The following is a 21,726-nucleotide window of genomic DNA, read 5'->3' as shown; positions in this document are numbered from 1 at the left end:
CTGATTGGCTGGCACCTTATCACTTTCTTATCACTTTTCACTCTGTCTCCTAACACTGCTTAGTAAATAGACCCCTAAAATGTAAATTCCAACATCAAGAACTGCCCACTTCAATGAATACTGATTGGGATGGGACATTTGTTGTGTCCTGAATACTTGATGATAAAAATTACAGCAGCAAGCCATGCCCCTCCCCCGGTTATCCCAAACTCTTCATGAAGCTTCTTTGTGTCCACTGCGTGTGAGGTATGAAAAATGTCCATTAATGCATTAGAGCCACCCTTGCCATTAGATCGATCCTATTATACTAAATTACTGCCTGGCCTTGCCCAATTTATTGTTAAACTAATTGTGAGAGTGAGAGCACATTGGAAGTTCCTTTTGCTTCTGCGCCACAGTACCACTAAGAGGTAAAACGTAGGTCTCATTAAAAATATAGATTAGAGTTGGTGTAAATTTCAAGGGAACGTCTGCAAAAGTGCACCATCTCCTCTACAGCACTTTATGACAGTAGTAAACTCTACTCTGCCCACATCCTCCCCTTTTCCTGTATAGATGCTGCCATTTTGCACTGGTCTCTAATGAATTGCCGGTCTGCATGTTCCTGACAATTGGTTCAGCTCACAAAATGGCTGCCTCCACCCAGTGCCTCAGTGATAAGTGCATTTCTAGTCAGCATTCTAATGGTTGTAGGTTCAGCTAATAAAAATGTCTGCCTCCTCCTAGGGCTTTGTGTATTTCTTTGGCTGCCAGTGAATAGATATTTTTGATGAACATTGGTTCAAAATGGCTGCCTCCACTGTGTAGGTTAATGGCAATCAGCTGTTGACAGGTATAGAATTGCTTCAACCATATTTTCTTTCTATTAACAGGCAGCCCTGGTTCTATGGCTGGGGGTTTAATCTCCCTCGCGGTCAGGCTTTACTAGACAAGTGGAACCTTATACCAGAAGGCACAGACATTCTTATAACACACGGACCTCCGCTGGGTAAGAAATATAAAACAATGATTTGATTAAATAGCAATAAACACTATTGTTGTCAGTGATAAACCCTTTTCATGCATTGGGTGACGCAGCGATGAGCCCCATAGGCAGCAATTGGATTGGTCAATCAACCTTTGATAAATAGGCCGCGAAGATGTGTTGACACGTACAGTAGTCAGCGACTAAACGGGTCTCAGGAGCAACACAGATAAACAAAAAAATATACACAGCACTTAACAATAAAACACCTAACTAATAAAATAAATTGAAATGTTGGGTTATATTTAGTCTTATGCCCCCCCCCAAAAAAATAAAATTACATTCTTGCTCTTTTTCCAGTGGGATTTACCAGCAGAGTATTTTAGCCAGGAACGGGTGATCTGGAACAAGAAAGTTGCATTTAGGAAACAGTTTTATCTCTTAATGTTTCATTTTCTGGCAGCTGCTTCTGAAGCAGATGATAAATTTGGAAGCGTGCATAGAAAACCAATGAGATCTATTCTATACTGGCAGAGAACAATTCCTGGTGTATTTGCTGGAAGCAGATGACAATGAAGAAATTGCTCGGTGCTGACTGACTGTCTTCCAGCATATTGTTACTATTAACATTTACATTGCTGTGTCACATTGATTATAGTAACTTTGGTTGGTGTAATACACAGTATTCTGGGATGAGGGATTTAACATATGTACCTGTCAGGCTACTCCCCTGTGAGGCGAAAGCACATTTACGCTTTTTAATTTCATTCCCAACAGCGTAAACAGGAGCAAACTATCAAACTACAGTTAAAAGCCAGGTTAATGCAGTTGGAGAATACATGGGAAAAGCAGGAGACATGGAGACTTAGGGGTCTATTTACTAAGCAGTGTTAGGAGACAGAGTGAAAAGTGATAAGGTGCCAGCCAATCAGCTCCCAACTGTCATCTCACAGGTTGTGTTTGAAAAATGACAGTTGGGAGCTTATTGGCTGGTACCTTATCACTTTTCACTCTGTCTCTTAACACTGCTAAGTAAATAGACTCCTCAAGGCCCCCACACACGGAGCAATATAGCATCTGATCCGATGAATTGGAACATTATCGCAGCTATATCATTCCGCGTGTGGGCATGATATCGCCCGCTGTGCTCTCCCGTGGGGTTGTCCGTCGCTCCTCCAGATGTTTCTGCATGTTCAATTGATCTGGGGGATCGACGAACGATCCCATGCAGCGCTATGCGGGTGGGGGAGGGGGGTGCCGACATATCGGGCGGTCGGCCACCGGATCGCTCTGTGTGTGGGGATCGCCCCATATGTCGGCTCGGCAGTCGCATCGCAAGCTGCATATCGCACCGTGTATGGGGTCCTTTACAGGCAGACAAGGATGTCATGTTTAATATAACTGAACAGATGTCAAGGGATGCTGTATGATGTTCACAGTTCGGTAGCCTTGCTCTATTTTCTTATATACAGTATATAATACCTGCTATGTTACATTATCCCCCATGGCAATTTAAAATAAATAAAATACAGAAGCATTTAGTGGTGTTAAAACAGAAATGTAGTCTTTTGTCAAAATGTCGAAACAACATGTTGACAGTGTCAGAATGTCATCATTAGGGTTATGCTACTGGTGGGAAGATTAGGCTGCGGGTGGGAGGGTTCAGCTGCGGGGAGTGGTTAGGCTCCGGGTGGGAAGGGTTCAGCTGCGCGAAGTGGTTACGGTTAGGCTACTGGTGGGAGGGTTTGGGTTAGGCTGAGGGCGGGAGGGTTCAGCTGCAGGGAGAGGTTAGGGTTAGACTACGGGCAGGAGGATTAAGATGAGGTAAAACTGGGCAGGGGTGTTTCTAGGGATCCCACCGCTCCTGGCAATGTAATGGACTGCCGCAACCCTCCCCCCCCGTATGCAGTGCTCCAAGCAGTAATCCCCCTATTCTGCATTGCCCCCAGTAGTAGTCCTCCCTATACAGTGCCTCCAGTAGTAGTCCCCCCTATGCCGCATTGCCCCTAGTAGTAGTCCCCCCTATACAGTGCCCCCAGTAGTAGTCCCCCCTATACAGTGCCCCCAGTAGTAGTCCCCCCTATACAGTGCCCCCAGTAGTAGTCTCCCCTATGCTGCATTTCCCTCAGTAGTAGTCCCCCCTATACAGTGCCCAAAGTAGTAGTTCTCCCTATACAGTGCCTATACAGTAGTAGTGCCCCCTATACAGTGCCCCCAGTAGTAGTCCCCCTATAAAGTGCCCCCAGTAGTAGTCCACCCTAAGCCACATTGCTCCCTGTAGTGGTCCCCGCCTATACAGTGCCCCCAGTAGAAGTCCCCTCTATACAGTGCCCCCAGTAGTAGTCCTATATATATATATATATATATTATATATATATATATATATATATATATATATATATATATATACTGTGTATATATATATATATATACTGTGTATATATATATTATTCTTGTGTTGCACAGATATACGTTTAGCTATGGTAAGTAGCTTATCAACTGAAATGCAAAGATTCCGATCTCTTAACGTATTCTGTTTGCATTGTAGGATTCCTGGATTGGGTGCCCAAAAAACTGCAAAGAGTTGGCTGCGTGGAGTTATTAAACACAGTGCAGAGGAGGGTACAGCCCAGGCTGCACGTGTTTGGTCACATACATGAAGGTAACACGTAGGTCATGCTGCTGGTGTGCATGTATAAGGATCATGGCAAGCACAGGGGCAGAGCAGGACAGACTAGCAGACAAAACAGGGGGCGGAGCAGCGGACAGAGAGGTGGCTGGCGCTACAAAGATGGGGGTGGGATAGGGCAGAGCAGCGGGCAGACTGAGGTGACCCAGGGCGTGTGTATTTAATGCACTAAGAATGCTACATACAGCACATGTAGTTTAGCTGGAGTTATTATTTACCGTATTGTGTGTAAATAGTCTGGTTTTATCGGGCCCATAAAATCAGCAATCAATTGGGTCAAATGCCCATTTTGCAGATGATTGTATAAATAATACATTTGCAAGGTATGGGGGTTCACCAAAAAGTGTTCGGAGTCGGTAAATCAGGTTGTCCAACATGTTGGATCTCACCAGCCAATCTGGGCTTTAAATTGCTAGTGTCTGGTAATGATCAGCTGATTTACTGACAATTACTAGTAAACTGATGATGGGCCTTTCACGATTGGCAGACATGTTATTTGCTGAAAATGATCTGCAAATCACTGAAAGCTATCTGTAATATATCGGTGCAGATTGGTGAATTGTAGAATCTTGATATCAGGAAAAAAAAAACAGCGAATCATTATTTTCCTGATGCGCTGAATTTGCATACGCTGGGAGCGAGCGACCGCATTTAGCGAGCGGCTCTGAATCAGGCCCTTAGTCTTAAGCTGGCCATCCACTATACAATTTTCTGTCAGATATCTGTCCAATCTGGCTGGTTGGAATGAAAACCTGGTGATGTATGGGAGCAAATTACAGTCGATCATATGGTTTTAAACACTGAAAAATGCCCCCCCAAAAATTGTTCAAATTGGTTAAATTCATGTGTTTTAACCAATTTGTCTGAACAACCATTTTTGTCTGTTTTCCAGTGTTAGTGATCAAATGGACGACTGTCATGTGCTCCCATACATTACCAGGTTTTCATTCCAACCAGCCAGATTGGACAGATATCTGACAGATAATTGTAAAGTGGATGGCCAGCTTTAATTCTAGCACCCTGCACCTGTCACAACCTGTGCAGTTCCTATTTCCTGCCTGCGGGGTCACGCTCTGCTCTGGTGCTTCTAGCACACTCAGCTGAAGCAACAAACTTCTTATATACAGACCAGCTTGTGTTAGAAGCACCAAAGCAGAGAGCGACACCCCAGGCAGGAAAGAGGAACTACATAAGTTGTGACAAGTGCAGGGTGCTAGAATGAAGACCACTGATTGCTGAGGTATGGGCCCCAATAGGTAAGGAGAGTAAATATCAGTGAATAATCTGTTTTCTGTGTTGTAGGTTATGGGGTAATGGCGGATGGAACCACTACCTACGTCAACTCGTCAATATGTACTGTGAATTACCAGCCTGTAAATCCTCCTATAGTTATAGACTTGCCGACCCCAAGAAACACGTGATTCATGCAACACATATGTACCATCATCAGCTGGTTCATGGGTACCACACACGTGTGATGACGTGACCAGCGCTGACATCCTGCCTGCACCCAGAATATGACCTATTACGTGAAAGGCGATCGGATTTCCAGAACTGCGGCTGGATGATGACAATGAAAAAAAATAATACATATATCTTCTATAATTGAGCGCAGCCGTGGCGCTCCTGTTCTGCCAGCCTTGTAGCATGAAAAAAAAACGTGCAAAAATCAAAATTAATCTCGTGTTTCACAGATTTTCATGCGGCAAAAAAGTGCTGCTCTTGCTGCTGTTTAAAAAGCACAGTAACTGGAATACCGAACATTATAACAGTAATAAATAATGAACTGTCTATAACACACCTCAGACTGTTTTGGAGCTGCAGAAGGCAGGAAATAGACAAAAGCTGGAAGATGTGGAAAACTTAAGCAGCATCAGTCTCCGTAACGAGCTGCCCACCTACAGAGCGGTAAATGTGGTGCCCTGGGGACAATTCCTGCTCTGCGTTGCACTGTCAGGGCGGTTGCCGATGCCGCACATTCAAGCACACTTATACACACTTATATGTTTGTTGTTGGGCTTGATGATTGCTGTTTAATTCTGAGTGCAAGACAGAGGGGTCTATTTATTAAGCAGTGTTAGACGACAGAGTGAAAAGTGATAAGTCTGTGATAAGGTGCCAGCCAATCAGCTCCCAACTGTCATTTTTCAAACACAGCCTGTGAGATGGCAGTTGGGAGCTGATTGGCTGGCACCTTATCACTTTCTTATCACTTTTCACTCTGTCTCCTAACACTGCTTAGTAAATAGACCTCAATGTCTGTTATGTCAACATTTTATCATTTGTTTTTGTTTTTTTCCTTTCTCTTTCTTGTACATAAATAAAATAATTTCAGCAAATATGGGATGGACTTGGAACTACACATTTTTTGCCTGTGGTGATGGAGACAGCTGAATTTGTGATGTAAATGTAATGTCATGTATCAAATTCATGGATATCCTGCATAGATGTGAAGTATGATAGATAGTTGGTCATTTATCAATGGACACTAGAGACACGATCGCATACTTCGTTACCTTATGTATTAAGCTGTGAAATATGTAGCCAGCTTTCATGTAAAGCGCCTGCACTGGGCCTTACTATTTAAAAACATACAGATTGATTGAAGCTCCAAGGCTTTGAAAAGCACCTGTCACTTACTGGTAGTGAAGGCAGCCATTTTGAGGCATGAACCAATATTTGTGAGAATGCACCTCATCGACTCACTGTTAACTAGTGCCTCGTGACTACAGGTAATGCCTCTTGAATACCGGACAATAAGTGCCTCAGGGTTGTCAGTGGTTCCTAGTGCATTAATAGGCTACAGATGGCTTAGCCCAGAAAATGGAAGATTTGATACATTGCCTCCATTTTTATAGACTTCTACATAGCAGCATAGAGCTTTTATACTGGCTTACAGCAGTGTGCTGCTGGCTTTGTGTTTTGCACATAATTACATTCCCTTAAAATCAGGGTACATCAAAGATGATAGTTAGGGGAATTAGGGTAACAGGTCACCAGTGTATCAGTATGATGTTTTATACTTTACACTGGGCTAACCCACGGCTATACTGAAGCAAGTATAACTGTAATTACTTAATTGTGAATAAAACTCATTCATTGTTCTTCTGCCCTGAGCGGAATGAGAATGGATTACATTGTGTCTCTGAATACTGAAATGGGAAAGAGAGCGGCAGATAGTGAATGGACTATACTTTGCTAACATCATTCTTTTCACACCCTCCATACAGCTGCTGTCATCATTTAAATGGCCAAGGAAGTCTTCAAGTGCCGGATAGAAAAAGAACGTCATTGTAACCATGTGCCAAATTCAGTACTGTCAATAAATGTCCAATGTTACAGTACATTGATCTGTGAACAAAATTGAAAACAATAAGGAAAGTAGAAAGAGAAGGTGCAAATTGTATATATGTCTATATTGTATATATATATATATACTTATTGCAGAGTTTATAAAACATGCATCAACAGTCTTACAGTAAATTTAGCATTAAAACGGACTGTGCTACAGTATTTGCTGGCCTGGTCTGTAAAAATGTGGAATTTCTGGGGGGTTTGGGTGGGGACTGTATTTATCAATCTAAAATTGCGGTCAGTCCTCCAAAAACTGTCATGGTGTTAGACATTGTAGACTGTTAGCTAAAATAAATTACATTTGTGTGCGACCCGATAGGTGCGCACGTGCATTACGCAAGCCAGGTCTGAATACGCAAGTAAGGTGATAGCGTCAAATATCACTTTACGTTTTACCCTTGGCTGACAGGCTGTTTTTTGGAGTCCGTGTCCCGGAATCTTCTCCTTAATCAATAGCCCCAAAAGAGCATTCCATATCGCTGTAATGTGTAGTGAGTTTTCATTTTTAGGGATTTGCCACAATTTTTTGGCATGAAGTGCCTTAGCGTCAAATAATTCAAAACAGTGGGCCTAATTCAGACCCACTCGCAAGTGGGTCGATGTTAGCCCAGTGCGCGTGCGCACGACGGGGGCGGCTCCATCGTGCGCATGCGCGAGACCCAGATAGCGATGGGCAAGCCGTCGCTATGGGTCTCGCTACAAAGGGGGTGTGCTGTCGATGGTGAGTGACAGCACGCCCCCTTTGGTGTGCATGCCGGGGGCATGGCTGCCCAGAGACGTTCCCATGGGAACGCCTACCGACTGGGGCCGGCCCCACTGACATCACAAGTGAAGTCAGTGGGAGTGCTCTCGGCTCTGATAGAGCCAAAACCACTCCAGGGCTTGCGGCAGCGAGACCCTACCACAAGGGTCTCGTCGCAAGCCCGATGGTCGCGATGGTCTTGACCATCGCGACCATCTTCCTGGCCGCTCGCTATAGCTGTGGGTGGTGACCCACAGCTATACGAGCAGCCAGGAGGCCGCTCTAAAAATTAAGAGGGACGGCCCTGATTCAGAGCATCCGGCTCTGAATCAGGGCCAGTGTTTCTTATCTCCAGTCCTTGAGTAACCCATCATGTGTTGAGTATTGTTCTCTGAAGGAACAGCTGGGATAATCATAATAGCAGCATCATAATACTACACACAATGTAATATATGTATACAGGTGCGTCCTGCACTCTCATCATACGGTAAGACAACGTTGGGGTGCTTCCAGTGACCTGATCGGCCACCATGGATTTCCAATGAAGGATGGAGGCACTCTCCATTGATGTACAGTAATTAGTCAATTATTTAATCTTGATTATTGCATTTTAAACATAAAGCATAGGTTTTTCCTTTCATTCACAGATCATATTTCACCATTGTATACTGTTTTGAACTTTTTGATCCATATTGTATGAGGTCTTGATAAAGGTTCATGTTAGAACCGAAACATCAACCGGATCGTTATTACCATGCATTTGGGAGAATTGTTAACCAAAGGACGATGCTTTAGTCAATTATTTAATCTTGATTATTACATCAATGGAGAGTGCCTCCTACCTTCAGTGGAAATCCATGGTTTTATATATATATATATATATATATATATATATATATACATATACACACACACACGCACCAAGGGAAAAGAAGAGAGCTACTAAGTAATTACTGCGCTGGTATTCAATTTCATTTTTCATTCATACTCATATGTAATAAATTAAGGTTTGCTCTATATTAATGTACAGGAGGCTTGTTCAATTTTACCAATAATAGTTTATTCAAATTATCAACATATGTTAAAAGCAAAAACAACTACATATATAGCAGCAATCTTCATGTATGACACCAATTCTAGTAGTTAAAATCTATTCTCATAGATCCCATTGGTGTGTAATCGTATAAGTGACGTACACATACATACTCCAAAAACACTTCACATAAAAAATCACAAATTTTAAATCCCTTTTGCTATTTTGAGTGATTGAAAATACAGTTTCCTCAATAAGATACAAGTCCACAATTTGTTACAAGTCCTGTCATTTAGTAACCATGTAGCAAAATGTCAATCCAGTGTTCTAGTATAACCTGAGCATGCCCACTGCTAACAAGCTGGCCGCTATAAATATAATGTTTAGGTAACTGCGGGCATCCCAGTATTTCCATATATAATCCAAGCGATCTCTGCTATATGTTGATTTTCCCCACTCTCATACCAGCCAATGGATAGTAAATTACCGTTAGTCCATAACACCACGTGGCCACGCTTTCTGAACTTCCAAGGACTGGGCACTCTATGTTCTTCTGGTGGCACTGGCTGGAGGTAGGGAGATGCTAGCGGCACTGTGCCACTCTATGTTCTTCTGGTGGCAATGGCTGGAGGTAGGGAGATGCTAGCGGCACTGTGCCACTCTATGTTCTTCTGGTGGCAATGGCTGGAGGTAGGGAGATGCTAGCGGCACTGTGCAGACGCCGCGGCTGTGTGTCCCGGTTACTGTTACCAGTACCTAAGAACCGTGCTCCCTGTGCCAGCTGGTGACAAGTGTCTCTGGTTACCTGATGTCTCTCGCCTGAGTGCACCGGCTATAATACCTCATTTCTGCAGGGGATTATCACTTATAGAACGGAAGAAAGCAGAATTATTTTCTTCAACTGCACAGTAACTTCGAGGTAAACACTGAATTTAACGAGCCAAATTGCAATCCTATGGCAAGAAGTGGGGGGTGTAGGCGCTGCCTGGTGTCCCGCTTAATGTAAGTTTTGGGTTGGGTATGGGATTCCGGTAGTATCGACAGCGGCATTCTGACAGTGAGAATCCCAACATCTTTAGGTAAGTACCCTAACAATAACCCTTACCCCAAACCCTCTCTCCCTGGTTCTTGAACCTAACCCCCCCCCCTTAGTGCCTAAACTTAACCTACCCCTCAGCGCACCCACAACCTAACCCTTCCCCCTTAGTGCCTAACCCTCCCCCTAGTCCCTAACCCTCCCCCTAGTGCCTAACCCTCCTCCTAGTGCCTAACCCTCCCCTAGTGCCTAATCCTAGTCCTCCCCTAGTGCCTAACCTTCCCCCTAGTGCCTAACCCTAATCCTCCCCTAATGCCTAACCCTAACCCTCCCCCTAGTGCCTAACCCTTACCCTCCCCCTAGTGCCTAACCCCCCCCTAGTACCTAACCATAAACCTCCCCCTAGTGCCTAACCCTAACTATCCCCCTAGTGCCTAACCCTAACAATCCCCCTAGTGCCTAACCCTAACAATCCCCCTAGTGCCTAACCCTAACCTTCCCCCTAGTGCCTAACCCTAACCTTCCCCCTAGTGCCTAACCCTAACCCTCCCCCTAGTGCCTAACCCTCCCCCTAGTGCCTAACCCTCCCCTAGTGCCTAACCCTCCCCTCATGCCTAACCCTCCTCCTAGTGCCTAACCCTCCCCTAGTGCCTAAACCTAGTCCTCCCCTAGTGCCTAACCCTAACCCTCCCCCTAGAGCCTAACCCTATCCCTCGCCCTAGTGCCTAACCCCCCCCCCCCTAGTGCCTAACCATAACCCTCCCCCGAGTGCCTTACCCTAACAATCCCCCTAGTGCCTAACCGTAACCTTCCCCCTAGTGCCTAACCCTCCCCCTAGTGCCTGACACTAACCCTCCCCCACACACGACCACAGTAGAAATAGTAATAGAATAGAATTTTGCTAGTGTTGCATGTTCTTCTCAGTGTCACAAATGAAATAATTAGCACCACCTGTGGATCTTTTAACATGTATCAGACAGTAATAAATACACCTGTGCACCAACTAGGAGATCTGGAAAACATGCACTATTAGGGATGCACTGCTATAGAGCCCAATATGTACATATATGTCCAGGGCAGTGCTAGGTTCTTCTGCTGCTCCTCCAGGCTCCCGGACTTGCTTCAATAGTCTGGAATGGTGCACACATCTCAAATAAAAACATCCAGCTCAGGAAGGATGGCCTACTGCTGCATCTAATGGCTTATTGTGATCGCTGGTCCTGTGTATGCTGGAATTATGATACACAGTACATTTGTATGATGCATATTAAAACTGGTTGAGTACTAATTCTGCCCTCTTCATGGACCAACCACACTCGCTCTAAAATCAAGCATTTGGAAACCCCCCTCTAGAAATCCTGCATTTGCCACAGAACCAGCCAACTAGTTGATTGGTTGGAATGAAAGTCTGGTAATGTATGGGAGTAACTGATGATCAGCAATTTGCTCCTAAATGCCAGAAAACAGATGAAAATGGTCGTCAGACAAGTTTGTTAAATGTTTGATCTAAACCACAGGTTCTCAAACTCGGTCCTCAGGACCCCAAACAGTGCATGTTTTTCATGTCTCCTCACAGAATCGCAAGTGAAATAATTAGCTCCACCTGTGGATCTTTTAAAATGTGTCAGTGAGTAATGAATACACCTGTGCACCTGCTGAGTGACCTGGAAAATGTGAACTGTGTGGGGTCCTGAGGACCAAGTTAGAGAACCACTGATCTAAACAATTTGTTCAAACAACAGTTTTTGCCCATTTTCCGGCGTTTGGGAGCAAATTGCTGATTGTCATTTGCTTTCATACCTTACCAGATTTTCATTCCAACCAATCAACTAGTTGGATGGTTGGACAGAAATCTTTACGTGTGTATGCAGCTTTACACTGAAAATCTGGCATCATCCTTTAAACTGGGTACACAGTTACACACTAGATGATTTTTTTAGCGATTTGCCTGATTTCCACGAATTGGAATGACAAATTGTCAAAATTGTCTAGTGCATACCCACTATATCGGGTGGTGCGCGCTGCTTTGGGGGTCGTCAACCGCATCATCAGGTCGTCCCTACATCAGGCCAACCTGACGGTGCAGCTGACCCCATGCAGCGGGATGCGTCAGGTGGCTGACATATTGGGCGGTCGGGCACTGGATCGTCTAGTGTGTACCGGCCTCTGTCAACAGGGGGGGGGTCACCGGTCGCAACGCTGGGTATACACGTCCGTTAGTGTGTGCCCAGCTTTAGTTTTCATAAATATTGTGTGGTGTAAACGTTACATTATTGACGTATAAAACTTTCTTAGACTTTACTGGTCGTTCTGCGCATTGTCTAAGCGATCCGATACAAGCCAGAGAGATTCTGAGCTCTGGTTACCTTTCTCATTTCAAGCTGAGACAGGCAATTAAAATGCAAATTAAATATGGAAATTAGGCATGTATAACACATCTCCCAAGAATACGGCACAAGGAACTGCAAGAGTTTGGGATTTTTTTTTTCTTTCGGCCAATAACACATAGAGAGTAACACAAATCACCACAGCCCGGGCTCGGCAGTTTTCAGTGCTCTAAAATTAACAAAATCTGTAATCCAATAATCTGCAAAGAATAATCAGTTGCTTGTCCAATGGGGACATAATAATGAGTGTGATTTATGATTGCGTTCCAGGGGGGAAAAGTTATTGCATTTAAAATGTCATCATGAATTAAAATTTTAATTTTCACATACTTTGTAGTAGATGGAATAAAGCTGCATATTCAACAGTCCCAATTTTTAGGGACTATCCCCTTTTGATTGAAAATAGTTGCAGTTAGCGGTTTGGTGCATGAGTCGGGGGTATCACTGGGGAGGATTGGGGCAGTGCGTGCGTTCCTTGCTGTATCAGGCCCTCTGTGAGGAGACTTAGAAAACATGCACTGTTTGGAGTCCTAAGGACCGAGTTTGGAACCTGTTTTCTAGAGCAATAGGACTCCCCTGCAGCGCCCTCTACCGACTACTCCAGAAACAACAACCAGCGTATTTATGTATTACCTATAACATACCTCCCAGTTGCCCTGTTTTTGGCAAGACAGGCCAGATTTGTATCTATAGTGGGTGCAGGGTGTGTGGTGCACATGGGCGGGGGCAGGGCAGCAGCCAGGCTTGCCGGACCCTAATAATATGGGGCCATAATAAATTATTAGCTTGCTCCACAGGGGGCACTGTGTACCTCTCAGTCAGGGGCAAATCCGGGATGGGGGGTAGCAACCAGTGTGATCACTCCCCCCCCCCTTGCACAGCAAGAGGAGACTGCTGCTTCTGATCAACAGCAGCAGTCTCCCTTGTTCCATCGCAGCCCAGCACACAGCCGGTGACTGTTTGAGGGTAGCGATGCAAGAATAAATAGCAGTTGTGTCCTTCTGACATAAACGGCAGGGTCTCTCTGGAGCTATGTGGAACATTGCTGTGTTCCTCTGCGATGCTCTTACTCAGTGACAAGTTGATGCTGTGCATGCGCAGAGGATGAAACGGTGGCCATCTTCCCTAAAGAAACAACATGGAAGCTGCACATAAACGCACTCCACATTTCAACATATTCAACATGCGGCCCTCCACCTTCTGTGGAACTACACATCCCAGCACGCCCTGCCAATGTTGCTATTAGGGCATACTAATGTTCTATGTGTATTTATGCTTGTCTCTTTGGACAGTCATTTACATTTTTTTTATATTCAGTATATGTGTCAGGAAATGGGTTTAACCTCAGGGTCGTGCTGGTGGGGGGCCCGGCGTGGGGGTGCTCGGAGTGTGCTGTCGGAGAGTTCCGTGCATGGTGGTGATATCAGGGGTTTGGAGTTTCAGCGACATTCCCTTTGGTTGCAGGCACTGGGCGTGGCCATGGCAGCTCCTGCTCAGCTAGGTGCGTTGCTTCTGGGTATTTGGTGTGATGGTGGTCGCAGAGGGTGTTTCTGCCAGAGCTGGACAGTGGACGCCGCCATATTGGTCCCAGCCATCTGACCACTCAGTTTCCAACGCTAGCCAGGCTGGTGTCCACCTGACCGAATCAGCCAATCCCTGTGCATCACAGGATATATATTCCAGGTCCTGACAGCATTCAGCAGCCTGAGCTTCATCGCTGGTACTTCTCTTTGGCTCCAGCTCCCATGCTGGTTTTCTGACGAATCCTGCTCCGGCTCCAGACTATATTTCAAGTTTAACTCCGTACCAGCTTCATTATGAACTCTCAGGGCCTGAGTCAGCACGGATTGAAATTGCGATCGCAGTTCGATAATCGCACGCAGTGCTCAGCCAGCATAGAGACGCCCACTGCAGCTTTCTCACATCCGTAATACCTCGCAGTCCTGCGTATACATCGGTAACATCGAGGATCATCGGTCCATCACGCACAATTACAGCAAGACATTACCTGTCTCAGAAATTGCTAGTGTCGTCGCACGCAGTGAGTACGTGAGCTGCGTATGCCGTCGCAGTGGCTAACAGCGTTCAGACAGACACGCCTGCGTTTCTCCAACCACTCCCTCTTCACCACCCCCAAACGCTCACTGTCTGTCACTCACTCTGCTATGGATTCCTGTGTGCGTGTGATCGCAGTGTGGTGTATATGCATGCACAGTATGCACCATCGGCGATCTGCGTACGCGGTTGCAAGTGCGATCCATGCTAAATCAGGCCCTCAGTCCGGTCCCACTCCGGCTCCAGATTATATTTCAAGTTCAACTCCATTCCAGCTACATTGTGAACTCTCAGTCCGGTCCCAGTATATGTTCTAATACTGGTTCCATCCCAGCCACATTGCTATTCCAAGTCCGGTTCCATCCCGGCCACATTGCTATTCCAAGTCCGGTTCCATCCCGGCCACATTGCTATTCCAAGTCCAGTTCCATCCTGGCCACATTGCTATTCCAAGTCCGGTTGAATCCCGGCCACATTGCTATTCCAAGTCCGGTTCCATCCCGGCCACATTGCTATATCAACTCCGGTTCCATCCCGGCCCCATTGTGACTCCAAGTCTGGTTTCATTCTGTGTCCATTGCAAACTCCAACTCCAGTTCCACTTCAGTTCCATTGTGTGTTCCATGTTCAGTCCCAGCCTGGGTCCACTGATTATGTAATGCTGACTGCATTAGTATTCCTATACTGTACTGCTGCCTACCATATTATCTTTACATTTATGAGGAAGAGTTACATACGACCATCTTTACTCAAAACCTCCCTGGAGCTGGTGTCCAGCTCTCTTCCGGGCAAACCAGAGTCCCCATCCTTGACAATAATACGTACTGGTTTTGTTCCATTTTGGGATTAAATGAGCGTTTTACTTACATGCAACTTCTCAAACGAAATGTATTCACTATTTTCTGGCTATCATGTTTCTACCTGCAATTTAGTGATTCTATTAAGATTGATTGGTTCATCTCTTTTTGAACATCTCAAAATAGTTCAAACTAAATATACAGTAGAGATATAGGAGCTTCATTAATATATTTTACCTATGAGCTACAGGGCTGCAGCTTCCCAGCCCCCCCCCCCCCCCCCAGCAAAATTCACCACCTTAGTGACTGCATTGGTGCTACCTACTAACCACAGCCCCACAGGCAGTCCCGGGGGAGGAGTTTTCTCCACCTGGGACTGATGATCGTCCGGTCTGTGAGAGCAGAGAGAGCGCCTTCAATGGGGAGCGGCACTCCTTCTATCACGGCAGCCTTACTCGGCTTCCCAATGCAGAAAGTACCCCCCACACTCCTACTAGTATATATAATATATTATATATATAATATATATATATATATATATACACAGAGAGAGAGAGAAAATAATCGGTACTCACCAGGTAGAGAGGCATACATTTTGAAAGGTTTAAATACCATTACAACGACAAGGTGCATATAGTCAGTCGACGTTTCGATCCCATTTAAGGATCTTCCTCAAGACATACTGTAGCAGCAGTTCTGAGTGGCTAGACAGCCAATTATTTTCTCTATGTATTGTGGACATTTTTTGTCTATAAATTGAGCACCTCGTTTTTATTTTTCTATGTATTGGAGTGTGGACACTTTGGATTCTATATATATATATATATATATATATATATATATATATGTGTATACACACACACTGCCAGGAGCAGAGCTATGGGAGACAATGGAGGCGCCTGCCGCCGGGCTCCAGCACTGAGGGGGCACCTCCTCCATTGTCCACAACATATTCACCCCACTTAGGGCTGTAACTATGTACCAGAGTGTACAATAACAGCCGCCCAATACATGGCACCCCTTCCCGGCACCTGAGAAGCCACCATACACTATGGAGAGCTCCATGTCAGACCATCAGCTGCTGCCTTCGTCTATCTATAGCCGGTCTGCTTGCGAATTGCTACATTACAGTGTCAGCGGCTGTGACCGGGGGGGGGCACCAAATTATAACTTGCCTCCGGGCGTCTGGGATGAAGTTACGCCACTACACACTACAAACTACACACATCTGTTCTTACCTAAAGAAAAAAAGCTAAGCCATGCCTATCTATGACAGACTGTATTTGTGCTGAGATTAGGGGCCTGATTCAGAGCCACTCGTAAGCGGCAGCTCGTTCGCTCCGAGCGATGTGTGCCCAACTGCGCATGCGTACGGATCGTAATACGCATGCGCGAACCAGTCAGTGCGGCCGAAATTCATGTGCTCGCAAAATAGCGAATGCCTGATAATTTGAGTGACAGGAGGAGGAGTATGTGGGTGGTAACAGGGGAAGGTGCTTGAAAACGGGGAGTGGAGATCCGATCGCAGGCGTGCTTAAAGGTCAAAACGGGCGTTTTATGGGTGTGCATATTTAAAACAGCAGCGTCACTGACCACGTCACTGGGTTTGTTTTAAGCCAGAACTGCTCGCAAAATTGTGGTAGCAAAACCCAACCACAAGAATAGCGAGCAGCTCATACCCTGGTCGATGTACTCGATTAATCTAATAAATAGCGGACATGACGTAGGATGCGAGCGGCCAGGGGGCGTAGTTTCCCAAAAAACGACCGCAAGTTCTGTTCGCTCGTTCAGACCTAGAGGCGTGAACAGACCGCAAACAGCGAACGGTTCATTTTAATGGCCACCCCTATTTTCAGGACGAGCGAGCGCTAATTGCGTCCGGCTCTGAATCAGGCCCTAGGTTTGCCTTAGAAGGTACACCAATATGTATAGAACAAAAGATAATAGCAGAATAGCCCGGTAACAGAATACTACTGCAGTGATAACAATGTACTCCATTGCAGCGCTCTGCTGTGTAACCAGTAACCATTCATCATTTTCTATCCTGTGAGTGGCCCGTGAATCTTTCCTCTCTCCTATATACCGTGATAGACGGTTCCCTTCAGTTCCCACTGAAACCCCACTAGACGAGATGCTTTATTGGGTGTTTGTATGGTATTTAATATCAGATTTGTGTTTTCACAGGCGGAAACAGACAGAATATGAAATGTTCATTTAATTACGGTCTGAGAAGCTCTACATGCGGGTAATCGATATTCAGCTCACGCCGCGATGAAGACGTGGGGGATGAAATGCATTTTCTGCGCGGAGAGTTAGACAGCAGGAAGGAATGAGACAGGCAGGAGTTAACAGAATGTCCCTCTCACTTGTTTGTAACAATCAGACATGCAGAACAGATGCTTGATGATAAAGTACATTTCAAATGGATGTTTTTGTTAGGCTGAGTGCTAAGTGGATTGCTAAAATAACTGTTGATTAGGTTTAAGAGACAGTAAAGCGTCTCTCTCTGCGCTACAGTGAAAAGAGAGACATGCATACAAAATACACAAAGACGGTAAAAAAAAAAAATTATTTAGCAATGCAAATAAAAAAAAAAAAATTACATTTTGGTCAAAGAAGTGAATCACAACTAAAATACAGATGCAATGTAAAGTGCTACCTCAGGCGTTCAGAAATGTGGGCCTGCCAAATAAAGGTATATTCTTTTGTCCTGTACAATAAGTGTTTATCTATCCGGCAGTGTCACATTCAGACCACTTAACTCCATTTAAGTACTTATCTGAGCCACCATTAAGCAGAGAGAAGCCTTACTTAGGCCTGAAGGAATATAAGGGATGGTTGCTGGGTCCCCGTGGGGAGGTGGCTACAGCGCACGGTCCCCCTCTCCCCTCCCCCTTTCTCTCCCTCCTTTCTCCGAAAGAGGTGAGCAGGAGGAATGGCAGGGACAGAACTTATATGCACCTTGCAACATCGGCCATTTTGGTAATGGGATGCGGGTGGGACTGTGTCTGTGGGCATGGCCAGGAACCATGTCAGCGATTTTTGAGGAAAAACTCCATTTATTTATGCCACATGCTGTGGAGGCACCAACATCCACAGCATACATTAGTACACAGCATTCCCACACACCATTCCCACACACCACCACACACCACCACACACCACCTCATAAAGCTGTGCCTAGCCTCTCACACACCCGATCGCAGGATTACGAGTCTTTTAAAATCGGGACTATCCCGCCAAAAGCAGTACTGTTGGGGGGCATGTTTATACCCAGAAGCAAAATACAGGAGTCAGTCATGCAACGGCAGAGAAACACCAGCAATGAGCCATTCGCCCCCTCGCAGCCCGATTCTCACCCTGGATTTGCGCATTTTTTCTCACAGCCCTATGGGGTAAGAACAACGCTCAGAATTGGATTACTCTATAGCGGGTCTCCTCCTCAGGAGCAGCTGAGCCAAGCAAATCCTTACCTCCCATCAAGCAGACTTGTGCGGCGGCAGTAAGCGATTTGGGCCATCGAAGAATTGACCCAATGGTAAGGGTAAGAGAGGTCACTTCATCTGGCTCTGCGGCACCACCCACACAATGAGAAATTGTAAGGATCGGGTGTTGGCAGCGGGATGCGGTCAGGATACTGGCGGGCGATATCCCGCCCACCGATATCCTGCCACTCACTTCCCGACATGAGACTAAAGATAGGCGTCGAAACACCAACGCCTATCATTGGCCCCACTACTAAATCCCAACACCCGGCATACCAAACGAAGGTAAGCCGGGTGTCTTAGCGTCTAGCCGCGGGGGGGAGGGTTAGCTTTTGGTACCCCCACGGGGACTTAGGGTTGGAGTAGGCAAAGGCGGGGGTTAGGGTTAGGCACCACTAGGGGGGGTTAGAGTTTGGCACACACCCGGGTTAGATTTAGGGTACAGGGAGGGGGGGTTAGGTACTAACGGGGGGAGGTTAGGGTTAGGCACTAGGGGGGGAGGTTAGGGTTAGGCACCACCAAGGGAGGGTAAGGGTTAGAGTAGGGAGAGGGGAGGGTTAGAGTACTTACCGGCTGTAGTCAGGATTTCGACCTGTCGGACTGCCGCTATCGGTATTTGATCCGCCGGCATTACATATCGATTCCGTTCGCACCATCTAAGTGCGTGGTTAGAGGAGGTGCATCAGGCCCCACTACTCAGGTTTTTGTGGTGATTGGAGCTGGTGTCTGTAGTGCTATCTGCCGCCTCCTATTGCGGTCTATACAATAAGCGCTGTAACCCAACGTCTGCCATACATGTCTCTGGTCTCATTATTTGTTGGTGTCCTTCCCTAGGAGAAGGGGAGGACACCAGCCACGGACAGCAAAACCAACAAACGGACATTGGGGCTACTTTTATTACATGCTGGAAATTTATATTCAAATGTACTAAACTGGGTTATTTGTGCATATTAATGTGCGTCCTGTATAAAACAGGCAGAGGGGGTACAGGGGCTGAGGCACGAGTAGCGCCACCTCCGAGGTGGCATAAACAACGATCGGTATACCGTGGATGCCCCAGAAATGTGCATCTTCTCCAAATACTCTATGTGCAATCTACGCGCTATACATTTCATTCAAAAATCTCCGCTCATAAAATGAAATCTGTTAGTGAGACAGACATGTTGTGTTGTGTCTCTCCTGCGTTGTGTATGGAGATCCTGCAGAGTGTAAGCTTGCGAGCAGGGCCCTCCTTCCTCTCTGTCTGTCTGTTATTAATATTACCCAGTCTTGTCTTATTACTGTTTTGCACCCAATGGCAACAGAATATGCTGCGCTATATAAGCAAATGTTAATAATAAATAAAATATCCCGCAAGGTCCGTACACTAATCCAGCTATATATTACGGTATGATCAATATTAGATGCCTTAACTGTAAGAAAAAAATAGGTGTATACAAAGAAACAAGTACTGGTATTAAATAATGCTGCTGCCGAAGCTAGAAGTGATCTACATTTGTAAATGATTCCAAGATAATAAAAGCAAAAGGGGCAGTATGCATGGTGTAGTGGTTAGCATTACTGCCTCACAGCACTGAGGTTGTGGGTTCAATTCCCTAACTGTGTAGAGTTTGTATATTCTCCCTGTGCTTGTGTGGGTTTTACTCTGGGTGCTGCTTTCCAAGGAGATTTATGTCAGACACATAGGGATATATGCAACGGACTGTGATTTGCTGGAACCAAGTTAGTTTTGCCTTAAAACAAATTGACGCTTTAAATGTATCACCTACATCACCAAAATCACACCGGTTTCTGCAAATCGGATCCTATTACATATAGGGCTTTATTCAGAGGCAGCTGTACGGTCTACGACCGCACGGCCGCCTCGATGTTTGTCTAGTGCGCACGCGCATGAGGGAGCCGGCTCCTTCGTGCGCATGCGTAAGACCCGCTACGACCAACAGCGCCGGTCGTAGCGGGTCTCTTTCCAAAGGGGGCGAGCTGTCGATGTTGATTGACAGCTCGCCCCGTTTGGAAGGCGGGCCGGGGGGGGTGGCAGCCCAAACGGAGGCGTTCCCATGGGAACGCCTGCCGTTTGGGGGAGGCCCCACTGACATCACTAGTGATGTCAGTGGAGAGCTTCCGGCTCTGACAGAGCCAGAAGATCTCCGGGGCTTACAACAAGTGAGACCCTACCCTAGGGTCTCATCGTAAGCCCCGATGGTCGTGATGGTCAATGACCATCGCGACCATCACCCTAGCGGTCGTTAGAGCTGTGGGTTAACCCACAGCCTAACGACCGAAACAGAGGTGGCCGGTCAGGATGCAAGTGGCCGCCCAGTTTCTGAGCGACCGCTTGCATCCTCCGACCGCTTCTGAATGAGGGCCATAGCCCATAGGTGCACCCGTTGTTCCTTGTCTTCCACATACAATTAGAGGACAGCCACATGCCACTGCTAGTAACAGCCAAATATTAACATTAATTTTAGCCTGTAGAAAGACAACCCAGCCCTGTTTATACTCTGCACTATAGAAATATATATATATACACCCACATATATATATACATAATGTACATTTTATTTTATGTACATATATATATATATATATATATATATATATATATTCTACTGTATGTATGTATGTATGTATGTATGTGAAAGAAGCCATGTGAGCAATTTTGTGATTTTTTTTTTGTTGCATTGTTTTTTTCTCTAGCTGATGCCCAAAAAATAAAATGTCATATTTTAATATATCACCAAAATATGCACCAACAAAAACTAAATAAACATCATGTGCTAGGAAAGATTAATAGATGAAAGATTATGACCGTTAAAACAGACTGAGTGAAAAATCCTTAAGGGGATAATTAAGGAGACATCAAAAAGTTTACATAGAAAAAAATAAAAAAAATATATATATACATATATATATATATATATTTCCATGTGCAAAGTATGAATGCTTAACTAAATATGTGGTTATGATCGTGCCTGAAAATATGGCTTAAAATCTGCTCGCACCCCATTACCGCAGGTCTTGTGAATTGAATGACACTTACTGTACCTACATTTCACGTGCAGTTCGCATTTAATTTGATCACAGGCTTACACAATGCAATCATCTTATAAACTGTGCAAAGATAGATAATAATCCACAATTGTCTTCTAATCGGTCTGAAAAACATCTTGAAATAAATATTTAG

At 45.4% G+C, this 21,726-nt stretch overlaps 1 protein-coding gene across 1 annotated transcript in view; it reads left to right on the top strand.

Annotated features, from left to right (window-relative positions):
- Positions 1-5,731, top strand: part of MPPED1 (metallophosphoesterase domain containing 1) — a 113,949-nt gene extending 108,218 nt beyond the window's left edge. Inside the window, exons 5-7 of the mRNA XM_088478380.1 lie at positions 873-988; positions 3,513-3,626; positions 4,956-5,731. Coding sequence (XP_088334506.1) covers positions 873-988; positions 3,513-3,626; positions 4,956-5,074 — 349 coding nt within the window. The 3' untranslated portion in view covers positions 5,075-5,731. The remainder of the gene's footprint in view (positions 1-872; positions 989-3,512; positions 3,627-4,955) is intronic.
- The last annotated feature ends 15,995 nt before the right edge of the window (positions 5,732-21,726 follow it).

The sequence above is a fragment of the Taudactylus pleione genome, unplaced genomic scaffold (assembly GCF_031769625.1).
Source record: "Taudactylus pleione unplaced genomic scaffold, aTauple2 ptg000212l, whole genome shotgun sequence".
Lineage (NCBI taxonomy): Eukaryota > Metazoa > Chordata > Amphibia > Anura > Myobatrachidae > Taudactylus > Taudactylus pleione.
Note: the sequence above shows the minus strand (reverse complement) of the source record. Positions and strands in the feature narration are given on the sequence as shown.